At 43.0% G+C, this 15,477-nt stretch overlaps 1 protein-coding gene across 5 annotated transcripts in view; it reads left to right on the forward strand.

Annotated features, from left to right (window-relative positions):
- Window positions 1–6,154, forward strand: part of ZFP42 (ZFP42 zinc finger protein) — an 8,379-nt gene extending 2,225 nt beyond the window's left edge. The window contains exons 2-4 of one of the 5 annotated variants that reach the window (XM_011949300.1): window positions 971–1,140; window positions 1,491–1,567; window positions 4,931–6,154. In XM_011949300.1, the coding sequence (XP_011804690.1) occupies window positions 5,044–5,979 (936 nt within the window). In that variant the 5' untranslated portion in view covers window positions 971–1,140; window positions 1,491–1,567; window positions 4,931–5,043 and the 3' untranslated portion in view covers window positions 5,980–6,154. The remainder of the gene's footprint in view (window positions 1–970; window positions 1,141–1,490; window positions 1,568–4,930) is intronic. The other 4 variants (XM_011949299.1, XM_011949301.1, XM_011949298.1 and 1 more) reach the window with 4 other exon arrangements.
- The last annotated feature ends 9,323 nt before the right edge of the window (window positions 6,155–15,477 follow it).

Here is a 15,477-nt window from a genome sequence, read left to right on the forward strand (position 1 = left end):
AGAAACCCCGTCTCTACTAAAAATACAAAATTAGCTGGGCGTGGTGGCGCACGCCTGTAATCCCAGCTACTCAGGAGGCTGAGGCGGGAGAATCGGTTGGACTCGGGAGGCGGAGGTTGCCGTGAGCCAAGATCACACTATTGCACTCCAGCCTGGGCAACAAGAGGGAAATTCTGTCTCAAAATAAATAAATGAGTAAATAAATTTTAAAAGTTACAGTAAGCTAAGGTTAATTTATTATTATTCAAGAAAGACACATTTTTAAATAAGTTTTAAAGTTTGCCTCAGTGTGCAGTGCTGGTAAAGCCTGTCTCCAGTGGTGGCTCAGGCCCTCATTCACTTAGCACTCACTGACTCACCCAGAGCCGCTGCGGTGCTGTGAGCTCCGTTATGGGAATGTACCTACACAGGTGTACCGTTTTTTTATCTTTTGTGCAGTATTTCTTCTATTTAGATATGTTTATATGCACAAATACTTACTCTTGTGTTACAGTGGCCTGCAGTACTCAGAACTGGAACCTGCTGTGCAGATTTACCGCCTAGGAGCAATGGGCCCTACCGTGTAACCTGGATGTGTAACCTGGGTGTGTCACAGGCTATGCCATTCAGGTCTGCGCAGCTACACTCTGATGTTCACGGGATGACACAGCACCCTAAAGATACATTTCTCAGAACATATGCCTGCCTTTGAGTGATACATGACTAGTTTTTTCTGCTAACAGAAATTGGCTTGCCATATCAATCGTTTTCTTACAATAAATTAATAAATTACCATTTCAATTTTATATGCCATCCTCACAAGCTTGTGTATTGCTGTGAGAAATAGCATCATGCTCGGAGATCGGACAAATAAGCATTTAGCTTAGAACAGTAAGGACCATACTTGAACCTTGGTAAATTCATAAAGGAAACACCTCTCTTAGGAGATGCCTTTTTTTTTCCTAAGATAAGATCTCATTATGTCACCCAGGTTGGAGTGCAGTGATGTGATCTCAGCTCACTGCAACCCCTGCCTCCCAGGCTCCAGCGATCCTCCCCCATCAGCCTCCTGAATAACTGGGACCACCAGCACATTTGGCAAACCCACCCCACTCACCACCTCCCTTGGGAATTCAGACCTAACCATCGCTGAGCTGAAGTGTAGGTGTAGTCTTACTAGACTCATGTTTTTTCTTTGTTTGTTTGTTTGTTTTTGTAAAGGTGGAGTTTCACCACTTTGCTGAGGCTGGTGGCCAACTCCTGGGCTCAAGGGATCCACCCACCTCAGCCTCCCAAAGTGCTGGGATTACAGGCGTGAGCCACCATGCCTGGCCTTAGGAAATTCCTTTCTATGTAACACCTTGCATCATTAATAGCCAGCTTTTTTGAAACTTCTACATTAAGTTGCCTAAACTCTCAAATAAATTCCTAGTAAAGTAATTGTATAGGGTCGTTAAATCAGAGATCAACAGCACAGTGACTAATGCATACTCATGATTTCATCTCACTAGACAAATGTACTGAGGCTGGAGCCTGTGTGAACAGAACAGAAGAGGCCTTCGCTGTAGTGGAGGTCACAGTCTAGCAGGTAAGACAGACTTTAAGCAAGGGACACCAGAGCTCTGATGAGTGTGAAATAGGGAGCTAGGGGAACAAACACTTAGCTTTGGGACTCAACTGAGCTGAAGAATGCAGGGAAGCCTGCCTGAGGAGGTGATGCTTCCGCATCTGAAGTATGGATGGGAAGCAAGCCTCTGTGTGTGTGTTGGAGGATGGGCAGTATTTTAGTGAGAAAAAAGAACATTTGTAATGGACTGATCTGACGCTTTATTGGAGAAAGTTTATTATGGCTGAATAGTGAAATACAAGAGCTAGAGATGGCCAGAGGTGAACTTGGAGAGAAAAGCAGCAGTCAATTGCAGTTACAGGTTGAATACTTTTTATCCAAAATGCTTGGGACCAGAAGTATTATGGACATCAGATTTTTTTGAATGTTTGAGTATTTGCAAAATACCCAACATGAGCATCCCAAGTCCGAAAATTCAAAATCCAAAATGGTGCAATGAGAATTTCCTTCAAGTGTCATGATGACACTCAAAAAGATTTCATACTTTGAGCATTTCAGATCTTGGATTTTCAGATTTGAGATGCACAAGCTGTTTTTTAAATGGACTAACTAGGGAGGGCAGCTCTGTGTTTAATCCTAGTAATTACTCTCCAAAGGTGCTAATATTGCGCTTCATAAATATTTTCGAATCTCCCTGGTTAATTTCACCTTTTTATTTTTATTTTATTTTCTGTTTTCTTTTTTCTTTTTTTTTTTTTTAAGAGAGAGTCACCCTATCGTCCAGGCTGGAGCGCAGTGGCACAGTCTTGGCTCACTGCCTCCTCTGCCTCCCAGGCTCAAGTGATCTCCTGCCTCAGCCTCCGGAGTAGCTGGGATTACAAGTGTGCACCACCACATCCAGTTAATTTCTTGTATTTTTGGTAGAGACAGGGTTTCACCATGTTGGCCAGGCTGGTCTTAAACTCCTTGCCTCAGGTGATCCGCCAGCCTTGTGCTCCCAAAGTGCTGGCATTACAGGCTTGAGCCACCGCATCCAGCCCTAATTTCACCTTTTTAAAGGACACAGGCTGGGCGCCGTGGCTCACACCTGTAATCCCAGCACTTTGGGAGGCTGAGGTGAGCAGATCACCTGAGGTCAGGAGTTCGAGACCAGCCTGGCCTACATGATGAAATCCTGTATCTACTAAAAAATACACAAATTAACTGGCCGTGGTGGTGGGCGCCTGTCTATAATCCTAGCTGCTCAGGAGGCTGAGGCAGGAGAATCACTTGAACCCGGGAGGCGGAGGTTGCAGTAAGCTGAGATCGCGCCACTGCACTCCAGCCTAGGCAGCAAGAGCAAAACTCCATCTCAAAATAAAATAAAATACACAAAAAATAATAACATTAGTAGCATTTAACATATATATTACATATTTTTAATACATTTTAAGAAATCTTAAACTCTTCTCTTACAGTTGGAACACATTTTGTTTTTATTATATGTATTTGCTTTTTACCAAAAGTAAATGACATGCTTCTGTTGAGGTGTTGTTTTTTTGTTTGTTTGTTTGTTTAAGTATTTTCAAGCTGTTAATCGTCATCCGACAACTTTTACCTCTGCCTCTTTTTTAGAAGCATATAATTTTTCTTCCTACAGAAAGACATGAGGATGATAAACAGGGAGATCTTTTATCAGGCACACAGTTGTAACATTATGCAAGAGACTTTCATAATAGAAGCAATAACATATTCGTGCTATACCTTTTATAATGTCATTGCTGTTAGATTTTTAAGGAAATGATGGGAAACTCTTCAGGGCCAAGCTACCCTGTGCCTTTATTTTGATATGAATTCCTAAAAGGTGGGAGCACCATGAATTTCATGTGTCTTATTCCCTGGATCCCCATCTTCTAGAACAATCAGTGGGCACACAACGGCCATGGGCCAATCTCCCTGTTTTATTGGAACACAGCCAACCTCATTCCTTTGTGTGTTATCTGACTGCTTCTGTGCTGTGCTACAGCGGCAAAGCTGAATAGTTTCAACAGACACCACAAGACCCACAATGCTAAAATCTGGCCCTTTGCAGAAAAAGTTTACCACCCTGGTCTAGAAAGAACCTGGCATGTAGCAGGATCCAACATATTACTTGTAGAATGAATAAAAAGGTAATAAAATAACATGAGCTCACATTGCAGTCAGCATTTGCTGTGCACCATGAACTGTGCTAAGCACTTTGCATGCATTATTTAGTTTGAATTTCGTAACAGTATTACATAAGAAAACAAGAATAGGGCCAGGCGCGGTGGCTCACACCTGTAATCCCAGCACTTGGGGAGGCCGAGGCGGGCGGATCACGAGGTCAGGAGTTCGAAACCAGCCTGACCAACATGGTGAAAACCTGTCTCTACTAAAAATAGAAAGGGTAACCAGGTGTGGTGGCATGCGCCTGTAATCCCAGCTACTCAGGAGGCTGAGGCAAGGAGAATCACTTGAACCCGGGAGATGGAGGTTACAATGAGCTGAGATCGCGCCACTGCACTCCAGCCTGGGCAACAGAGTGAGACTCCGTCTCAAAAAAGAAAAAAGGAAAAGAAAGAAGACAATATTTTACTCCCTCACCCCCTTCAGGCTTTTAACCAACTGCCACTTACCACCCCAGTGAAGGTTTGCCCAAGTGCCCTATTTAATATTGCAGGCTTCTGTTTCCTACCAGTCCCTTTGCTTACTCTTTCACACTTAGTCACCTTCTAACACGTGGCATACATTGCTTATTTTCTATACTCGTGAGTATATCTAGTCCATGGAGGCATAGATGTTTGTGTGCCTGTTTACTCATGTATCACAAACTGTGGAGCCTAAAGTAGAGCTTGCACATAGTCCTGACCAATGCATGTCAGGTGAGCAGTTAGATATAGAGCCTTCTGATAACTTGTGGGAACACCCAGATAAGATCTGTTTATGACTCATGTCTTACACAGAGCTCATTCTCGGTCTCTTGGTTAGTTTATCAGAGAAGATGGAAATATATTATTGGAAATAATGACTCCTAGATCTTTTTTTTTTGAGACGGAGTCTCGCTCTGTGGCCCAGGCTGGAGTGCAGTGGCCGGATCTCAGCTCACTGCAAGCTCCGCCTCCCGGGTTTACCCCATTCTCCTGCCTCAGCCTCCCGAGTAGCTGGGACTACAGGCGCCCGCCACCTCGCCTGGCTAGTTTTTTGTATTTTTAGTAGAGACGGGGTTTCACTGTGTTAGCCAGGATGGTCTCGATCTCCTGACCTCGTGATCCGCCCGTCTCGGCCTCCCAAAGTGCTGGGATTACAGGCTTGAGCCACCGCGCCCGGCTGTCCTACGTGATTTTTTGACAGTAGCTCTGATACTGGAATCTATTTTAACTAAAGGTTATTATCATAAAGCAGGTGTTTGCTGAAGACAACTTACTCAGATCACTACTCCCTGGAGGTGGTTGATACACCCTGGTGTAAACCTTCAAGAAGGACACAGGCAGGAAAACATGAACCAGCAACTGAAGAAACGGGCAAAGACGAGGCGCCAGAGAGGCCTGGGTGGAAGAGCCCCCCGCGGGGCTAAGCCCAGGCAAGGCAAGGCAAGCCAAGACCTGCAGGCGGAAATGGAGCCCGTGGGCACAGCGTGGGCCTTCTGTGACGACCACGTGTGCTATGAGCCTGGCCCTCAGGCCGCTGGAGAGGATGATTTCTCAGACTGTTACATAGAATGCATCATAAGGGGTGAGTTTTCTCAGCCCATCCTGGAAGAGGACTCACTTTTTGAGTCCTTGGAATACCTAAAGAAAGGATCAGAACAAGAGCTTTCTCAAAAGGTTCTCGAAGCAAGCTCCCTTCTTGAATATTCTTTGCAATACATGAAAAAAGGAGCAAAGAAAGAGCTTCCTCAAAAGATAGTTGGAGAGAATTCGCTTGAGTGTTCTGAGTACGTGACAGGCAAGAAGCTTCCGCCTGGAGGAGTGCCTGGCGTTGACCTATCAGATCCTAAACAGCTCGCAGAATTTGCTAGAAAGAAGCCCCCCGTAAATAAAGAATATGACGGTCTGAGTGCAATCGCTTGTCCTCAGAGTGGATGCAGTAAGAAGTTGAGGAACAGAGCTGCCCTGAGAAAGCATCTGCTCATTCACGGTCCCCGAGACCACATCTGTGCAGAATGCGGGAAAGCCTTCGTGGAGAGCTCAAAGCTAAAAAGACATTTCCTGGTTCACACCGGAGAGAAACCGTTTCAGTGCACTTTCGAAGGGTGCGGAAAGCGCTTCTCCCTGGACTTCAATTTGCGTACACATGTGCGCATCCACACGGGGGAGAAACGCTTCGTGTGTCCCTTTGAAGGCTGTACCAGGAGGTTTATTCAGTCAAATAACCTGAAAGCCCACATCCTAACGCATGCAAATACGAACAAGAATGAACAAGACGGAAAGTAGTCCTCCAGCAGGATATGCAGAAGAGTGATCAGTGACAAATAGGCCTCTTGATTGTTGTTTCTAGGAAGGAATTTTTAAATCAATATTGCAACCCCAAAAGCGGTTATCATTTGGTGTTACTAAGATGCTCCCACACTTGGTGATACCGTTTTGAGAACATGGTGTATTTTTTGTTTGTTTGTTTTATTTAGAACTTTGTATTCTTAAAATGTGTTTCCAACAGGAAAGTCAGTGATAAATTGACTTCAAAAGCATGACCTTTAATATATTATCTGTTGGATTATTAGATATAAGATTTATTTTCATGTACTATAAATATGAAAATAACTTTGAGTTTTAATTGTGTAGTTTCAATTTCTTAGTTTTTGCCTTTTAAATAAATACTTCAGCCAGGCATAGTGACTGACGCCTGTTATCTGAACACTTTGTTGGGAGGCCAAAGCGGGAGGATAGCTTGAGGCCAGGAGTTCCAGAGCAGCCTGGGTAACATAGTGAGATCCTGTCTCTGCAAAAAAAAAAAAAAAAAAAATGTTTTTATTTGTATTTATTTTTATTTTTTTTTTAGTAGGCATCTGGCTCTGTCACCCAGGCTGGGGTGCAGCGGCGAGATCTCGGCTCACTGCAACCTCTGCCTCCCGAGTTCAAGGGATTCTCCTGCCTCAGCCTCCTGAGTAGCTGGGACTACAGGCGCCCACCACCACATCTGGCTAATTTTTGTATTTTTTGTAGAGATGGGGTTTCACCATGTTGGCCAGGCTGGTCTTGAACTCACCTCAGGTGATCTGCCCGCTTTGGCCTCCCAAAGTGCTGGGACCATGTTGGCCAGGCTCGTCTCAAACTCCTGACCTCCAGTGATCCACCCACCTCGGCCTCCCAAAGTGCTGGGATTACAGGTGTGAGCCACTGCGCCCAGCTCCCCCAACACTTTTAAACTTAGCTAGGCCTGGTTGCACACACCTGTATTCCCAGCTACTCAGGAGGCTGAAGCAGGAGGATAGTTTGAGGCTATAGTGAGCTGTGATTGCACCACTGGACTCCAGACTGGATAACAGCAAGAGCCCATCTTTTAAAAAAAGTAAAAAATAAAAATATTCTTCATGGTACATGTCATAGTCCTAGAGAATGAAAAATTTGCAGTAGATAGTCAATAAACGAATGAGTCATTAAACATTTTTAAAAGTCATCTCTGTTTCATTCTGATTTTTGTTTTTATCACTGTATCAAACTACATGGAAATCATACAGTTAGATTTGAGTGATTATTTGATAACGTTAGTCCATTGAATCCATTTTAGATATTTTACAACTAAAGAATATGAAACTTCAGAAATATGCCAAGTCTGTATTTTAAAAATCAAAGAGTCTGCATTGAAAAGAGATGCCATTTATTTGTTCTTAAAATTTAGCAAAACTGAACAGACTGATGTTCAGTATAGGTGAGGTATGGTGGGAGGTTAGGCTTACGTGTGGTTGGGGAAGGTATACATTGTCACAGCCGGTTTGGAAATAAATATTGTAAAGTCTCCTATATTCGTTTTTAGAGCTGCCATAGTAGTACCCCCAAGCTAGGTGACTTAGCAGAAATGTATTGTCTCGGTTCCAGAGGCTAGAGGTCCAAAACCCAGGTGTTGGCAGGCTGGTTCCTTCTGAGGCTGGGAGGGAAGGACTGGCCCAGGCTTTCCTTTTTGGCTTTAGGTGACTGTCTCGTGTTCACGTGGCGTTCACCCTGTATCCCCACATCCCTTCCCTCTGTGCCTGTGTCTGAACAAGGATACCAGTCATGTGGGATTATCACCCATGCTGATGACCTCATGTTAACTTGAGGAACTCTGTAAAGACCCTACCTTCAAATAAAGTCACATTCTGAGGTACTGAGGGTTATTTGCACTGATGTACAAAGGGATCTGTTCAAGAACGTTGACTGAATAGTATTTTTAATAGTAATAAACCCATAACTTAAATATCCCTTAAGAGGAAACGGGCTGCATAATTCATGCCACTTTCGTTCAGCAGCAAATATGCAGGTGTCCTTCAGGGAGAGGGCCACAGCCGGAGGCAAGCCACAGAGTAAGGGTATGCAGGTGTCCTTCAGGGAGAGGGCCACAGCCGGAGGCAAGCCACAGAGTAAGGGTATGCAGGTGTCCTTCAGGGAGAGGGCCACAGCAGGAGGCAAGCCACAGAGTAAGGGGAAGTTTCTTGTGGCTAACAGATGAGATGGGATCTGGTGAATTTACTTGCTGTGGAAGGAAATTCAGAGACAGTAGTTACATATGGATACAGGGAGAAATTGTCTGAAAGTAGCTGGTAAAAATAAAATCTAATGTAGGGATGAACTCATTTTTATCAGTATTAAGTGAATCCCTGATTGGAATCACCTCATAATGGCCAAAAATATGCAGCCATCAAACTTGAAATGCATTTTTCCCCCAGAATTAATGTGATAATCAGGTATAATTAAAATAACTATAATTATTTGATTTTAAGATTTAAGACATCACTGGAGGTCATGCTAAGCATACCATTAATTTAATGGCTTTTCAGGCAATAACAATACCACACTAAGTAAATGTATCCAACTTAAGATTAATCTTGATTTTTAAAATGCCAAAGTCTAAAATATGTCTTTAAAACAAGTAAAAAAATCAAAGGCTTACATTTTGACATCGGTATGAGCTAATTGCTACTATGGACTATGGAAATTCTTTCTTAATTTGGTCTAGAATTTCTAGTATCATTTTTACAGGAATGTGGGTACTGAGTGAGGAACATTGGGTACGTAATCCATTTGTAAGTGTGGCATTTCCTCCAAACCAAACGCGTGAGTTTAGAACTGGGGATGGGAGTTTGGTATTTGGTCAAGATGCCAGAGCACATTCTCAGCTCGTTTTGCTTTGGTAGCTTGTGTTTGATTCGCTCTGCTGTGGGCTTCTACTTCTGAGATGAATTGGGACGGAGCCCCTCTGAAGACCAGGCAAAAGGCAGGAGTAAATAGCAGCCCTCAAGACCAAAGGAAGTCGGGGGCAGGGTTTAGGCTGCAAGCTGGAGAGCCGAGATGCAGGGCACAAAGAGGGGTGGATGGAGATATTTCTTCCTGAACCGTGAGCATTTCTAAAAGGTAGACCAGCCTCTCCACAGCGGGAGCCAGTCTCCATCCCTCTTGCTGTTCTCAGGTGGCTGTTCCTGTTTAGCTCTTTTCTAGAGCTGAAGGGTCCAAAACTCCCTGTTAACAACTCTAAAGCTTAACTGTGTAAGAAACAGCAATCCGAGAAAATGCTTGTGTATCTGGATCCCAAGGCTTAGTCAAATCCTGCCTGCGGAATACGATGCTACTCAGCCAGCTTCCTAGCTGTTTTTGTTTTTACTTTTCTTCCGAAAAGGAACCCTAAAACTGCTAAGAAGGTAAGAGGAAGAAAGCATGTGGATGTAATGGAGAAGAAAAAAAAAGGAAAAGGAGTTAGCTAATGAGGATATATGAGGATGTGTCACCTGAAATCCTTTGTTTATGGTTCCAGAAGAAATGTACATAGGCTCTCCACATTTGTATTGTAAATAAGAATGAACGCAAGATACCTGAACACATATCCAGAGAAAACTGAAAAAAGTCTCAGTTCATCTAGCTTTTCACCTTTCCAGACAGACACTGGCATTTGACAAACCCCAAATCCTGATGAATGAATAAATATTTTTTTGTTTTCAAGCTGGCATTTGGCTTCACAGCCCGTAAACAACAAACAGAATCTTACATGTGTAGGGTTTTTTAAATTTTTTATCATGTTTGTTGAAGATGTATGTGCTGGGCCAGGCACGGTGGCTCATGCCTGTAATCCCAGCACTTTGGGAGGCCAAGGCGGGCAGATCAGGAGTGAAAGACCAGCCTGGCCAATGTGGCAAAACTCCATCTCTACTAAAAAAACAAAAATTAGCCGGGTGCGGTGGTGTGTGCCTGTAATCCCAGCTACTTGGGAGGCTGAGGCAGGAGAATCACTTGAATCTGGGAGTCTGAGGTTGCAGTGAGCAGAGATTGCACCACTGCACTCCAGCCCGGGCGACAGTGTCAGACTCCGTCTCAAAAAAAAAAAAAACCACCATGAACCACCACACCCGGCAAGTGTTACTCATTTTTATATAAAATATGATTACTCTGAAATAAAAGTGAACAACTTTAATAGACTAATATATTCTCCTTAAAAGAAAAAAATGTGTTTGTGTGTGCATATACATGTAACACATGCACACATCTATTCCTATTTCCCAAAAGTAATCACCACTAAGAGTTCTTAAATTATTTTGTTTGATCATCTTCATTAATAGTGAAAATAATCTTAAATCTCGTTATCATTCTTTTCTGCCTTCCTTCTCTGTAAGAGACAGGGGACTGAGGGTCTGTTCATCTTCCAGCATCTTGAATAATGAAGAACTCACCAGTATGGAGAATTATCATTATCTACCAAGACTGTTCGATGGTGATATCACTTATAGTCCTACTTCAGATCAGTGGTGTTTGTTTGATACCCTGTGATACGTGCACAGCTCACCCAGTGATATCTGACTTCCATATTTCACCATAGCTACAATACACATTTGTGGACATAGGAGCTACAGAATTCTATCTGAAAGCAAATCTGTCAGGTGGTTATATTGTTGACAAATATTCTTGTTTCTCAGATGGTTTTTTGCTGGCTGTATGCATGTGCAAGAATCTGTGTGTGCTTGTGTTGTACTTACCTAATGCACTGGCTCTGACTGAATCACATTGCATGATTACATCCCACACTGGACACAGAACAGTGCACGTCATATTAAAAAGCCATTATATTTGCAGCTCTGAGCAAGAGACTCTAATTAAAAGGCAGTTGGACGAAATTAGCTTTGAGAGTACAAGAGTTTAAGCAAGATTTGGTAAATGAACATTAATGGTTAACATGTGGTTTTTATTAGGTCCTTTGCTTCTTCTCTCCCTAACCCCGGAGCTGGATTTCTTAGATGTCAGTGGACCAGACATGTTGAGGACACCTGTACAAAGCTATACTTTACCATGTGGCTAAAATTATATTCATAAAACAAGCCAACATAACTTTTGTGACTTTAGTAAATCGAAGGTATTAGACTAGAATGATCCCCTGGGCATTAATAAACTATTCTTAATGCTCCTAAGATTTTAGTTATATGTTATTAAAAGCTTGCTGTGTGCTCCATGCAACTTAAAATGTTTGTCCTAAAATACACATATACAAGTCAAAGAAGTAATAAAACTTGAGGGAATTTTAATTATTCTCACCATTAAATATAAAAAAGTTAAAATCGTACGCAGTATGCGTAATAGCACCCCGTTCTTATCTGTGTGCAGACTGCTGAGGACTCGGCATGGGAGTGATATTTCTGTAGAGGGGAAAGCTTTATGGGGTGTGTGTGTGTGTGCTTAATAGATCTTACACTTAGGCAGATTAAAGATGCCTGCAAATTCTTTGCTGCTTCTCTTAGTGAGAGTAGGGGTCTGTTTCCTTCCCCTTGAGTTTGGGCTGGTCTGTGACTGCTTTGATCAGTAGAACACAGGATGACGTAAATGGTGCTATAATGGTTATGCCAGTTCCAGGCTCAGTTTGCAAGAGGCCTTGCTGTCTTGGAAACCAACTGCTAGTTTGCTGCTGTCTTGGAAACCAACTGCCATTTGAGAAGCATGACTACCCTAAGACCACCTTCCTGAGCACAATCCAAGCCAGCCGCAGGCAGAGGCCCTGGAGGATAAGAAATCATGTGGAGAGAAAGGCTAAGGAGCAGTGAGGTGCTGGGCTTGTGAGCGAAGAAGACGACTGGAAAAGCCATCTAGCCCTGATCACCGCAGGTGATGCCACAGGAATTGGTCCCTTTCCAAGTTGCTAACTCACAAAATGATGCACAGTACAAAAAGATCGCCTCAAGCCACTTAATTTCGGGTTAGTTTGTTATGCAGCAATAAATAACATAAACCCCACTTCAGGCTTGTTTTTGAATTTTACAGTCCCTGCTTTACATGTGTGTACATGTGCATACATAGATACATGTATTTTGAGGTAGATTTTGTCATGTGGCTATATACATACGTCCATATATACGTATAGAAATAAATAAGATTTTGTCGTATATCTAGTTCGTGCCCAAGTTCATAAGGAAGTCTTTATATTTCTAAGTTTATATACTAGATTTATTTTCAGCCACATGACAGTGAAGTAGTGAGTTCCCTCTTCCCTGAACATCAAAGACTGATTCTATTTGATGGGGTATCTAAGGAAACTGCAGCTGCCTTTAGTTTACTAACACTCAGTCTCTAAAGATTGGTGGAGGGAGAATCTCCACTTGAGAGGAACCGTTTTTCTTCACGGAACCAGTTCTGAGGCTGGGCCTGCTGGCTTATGCCTGTAATCCCAGCTCTGTGGGAGGCCAAGATGGGAGGATTGCTTAAGGCCAGGAGTTTGAGACAAACCTGGACAAAACAGCAAGACCCCATCTCTACAAAAAAATGTAAAATTAGCCAGGCATAGTCCCAGCTACTCAGGAGGCTGAGGGGGGAGGATCGTGCGAGCTCAGAAGTTCGAGGTGGCATTGAGTTATTATCACATCGCTGCAGGCCAGCCTGGATGACAGAGCTGGACCCTGTCTAGGAACCAGTTCTGCCACCTGGGTGGATCACCTTGGAGGAATGTCATTAATTCCTGTCGCCAGAAGCGTTGTCCGTAAAGGGCCACACTGCGCTTCGCACTCTGACCCAAGCCTGAGCACCTAGCTCTTTCTTTATTTCTTAGTAAAACTGACATGAGGTTGGAACATTTAAAGGCCCTATTAACGGCAAGAAAATAATACCACTTGGTGTTTCAGGATCTAGAGTTAAGAGAAGGGGCTCCAGTGGTTCATTTCTATCTGAGAACTGGTTTAGGTTTCTGGCTGGAATCTACCTTACTCAGTATTCTACCTCACCCGGTATGTCTCACGGACCTCTTCATGGAAGTTTATATCCACGCATTGTGTGACTTCACGTTTCACTTAACACGCTAACAATGTAAATGGCTCAACAGCCTCAAAACGTAGATAAGAAATGAATACATTATTTATGAACTTTTTCTGTAATTCTGCTGGTGGGATTAAAGTATTAGATAGAGTATTTAACTAGAAGACCCCTCTAAAGTTACCCAAGATGGCAACAGAGAATGGACCAGAGAGAGCACTTTGCCCCTGGCTAGGGGCAGATTTGAAGGCTTTGTAACCCATCGTAAAGGGTTAGACTTTGCCTTGTAGTCAATAAAAGAAGCATAGAAGGGATTACGCAAGTCAGTGACATGATCAAATTCACTTCTTAGAAAGTTTATTTAGGGTGCAGAGTTGGGAGATGGCTTGGGAGAAGGAAAAGATGAAGCGGTTGCCATACTCCAGAGGCGAGGTGACATGTCTTACTGGGCTTAGTTTCCAGCACAGGCACAGAGCACCGTAAGTGATTATAGATGTTTGAATATATGCTTGACTAGACAAAACAAAGGATTTCCAAGCAGTAGTAAACATAGAAAAGTGACAGATGCACCAAACTCAAAGTCAGTGACACACGACAACCAAAAGATAAATACACCCGTTTAAAATGGGCATAGGGCTTGAGTAGACATTTCGCCAACGAAGATAGATAAATGGCCAATAAGCACGTGAAAACATACTCAACATTATTCATCACTAGGAAAATGCAAATCAAAACCACCCTCAGATACCATTTCACACTTGCAAGGATGCCTGTAATCAAAACAAGAAGTATTAGCCAGATGTGGAGAAATTTGAGCCTTCATTCGCAGCTGGTGAGAATGTAAAACAGTTTAATAGTTCCTTAGAATATTAAGCACAGTTACATAAACCAGCAGTTTCACTCCCAGGTGTATACCAAAGAGAAATGAAAAAAATCTGTCCACATAAACACGTGTATGAATGCTCATAACAGCATAATACATAATAGCCAGAAAGAAGAAAGCATCCAAGTGCTCGCCAAGTAATGGATAAACAAAATGTAGTGTGTCCATACAATGGACATATTCCATAAGAAATTTCAGCCATAAGAAGGTAGCACTGATACACTAATACGTGTGATAACCTGGATAAGCCTTGAAGACACGCTAAGTGAGAGAAGCCAGGCACAAAAGCACCCATATGGTAAAGCAGCATTTACATGAAATGTTCAGAACGGACAAACCCAAAGGAACTGAAAGAGGTTAGCAGTTGCCGGGATGAGGGCGTGGCAGTGATAGGGAGTGACAGCTAATGGTACTTTTTGTGGCTGTTAAGAATGCGCTGAAATTAGGTCGTGTCAATGGTTGCAGAATTCTGGGAATGCACTAAAAACCAATGAGTTGTGTACTTTAAAAGGGCCAATTTTATGGCATGGGAATTGTATCTCAATAAAGCTGTTTTTTAAAAATCATTTATGCAAACTTTTATAGACTTCTTCACTATTTTACAGTCACTCTCATCAGAAGTAATAATGCAAAAATTCAACACCCAGGAAGTTATACATTTGTTAAGAACACAGACTTTGAAATCAAGCAGACTGAGTGGAAACCTAGTTCCATCACACAGAAACTCCTTGACTTTGGACAAATCACATAACTTCTGTGAACCCTTTAATCATCTTTAAAATGTAAATGATGCTTATCAGACAGGTTATACAGGTTAAACAGACAACAGAGAGAAAAGCCCTAAGCTAAAGCACGGACAACATGAATTGTTATCTACAGTATTGTTATGCTTTGTAGTGGGGTGTACTGTGCCAAGACGATGACCCAGCCCCTCGAAGGTATTACAGTTTTATAGCACATTCTAGGTGGCTGACATAAATTGCCACGTTTATGTTTCCTTAGTGAGCACATATATTAACCTTTGAAAAGTACATTGAGGCCAAGCACAGTGGCTCAAACCTGTAATCCCAACGCTTTGGGAGGCGGCGGTGGGAGCATGGCTTGAAGCCAGGAGTTCAGGACCAGCCTGGGCAATAGAGCAACACTCCAGTTCTACAAAAATAAAAAAATTCGCCAGGTGTGCTGGCACACGCCAGTAGTCCCAGCTACTTCGGAGGCTGGCAGAAGGATCGCTTTAGCCCAGGAATTTGTGGCTATGGTGAGCTTTGATTGTGCCACTGCCCCCCCAGCCTGGGCAACAGAGCGAACCCTATCTGAAAAAATAAGGAGGCAGGGTGTGGTGGCTCACGCCTGTAATCCCAACACTTTTAGAGGCCGAGGCAGATGGATCCCCTGAGGTCAGGAGTTTGAGACCAGCCTGGCCAATGTGGTGAAACACCGTCTCTACTAAAACTACAAAAATTAGCCAGCCATGGTGGTGTGCACCTGTAGTCCCAGCTACTCGGGAGGCTGAGACAGGAGAATCACTTGAACCCAGGAGGCAGAGGTTGCAGTGAGTGGAGATTGTGCCATTGCACTCCAGCCTGGGTGACAGAGCCAGATCCCTGTCTCAAAAAAATAATAAAAAGAAAAAGGAA

The sequence above is a fragment of the Colobus angolensis genome, unplaced genomic scaffold (genome assembly GCF_000951035.1).
Source record: "Colobus angolensis palliatus isolate OR3802 unplaced genomic scaffold, Cang.pa_1.0 Scaffold296, whole genome shotgun sequence".
Classification (NCBI taxonomy): domain Eukaryota; kingdom Metazoa; phylum Chordata; class Mammalia; order Primates; family Cercopithecidae; genus Colobus; species Colobus angolensis.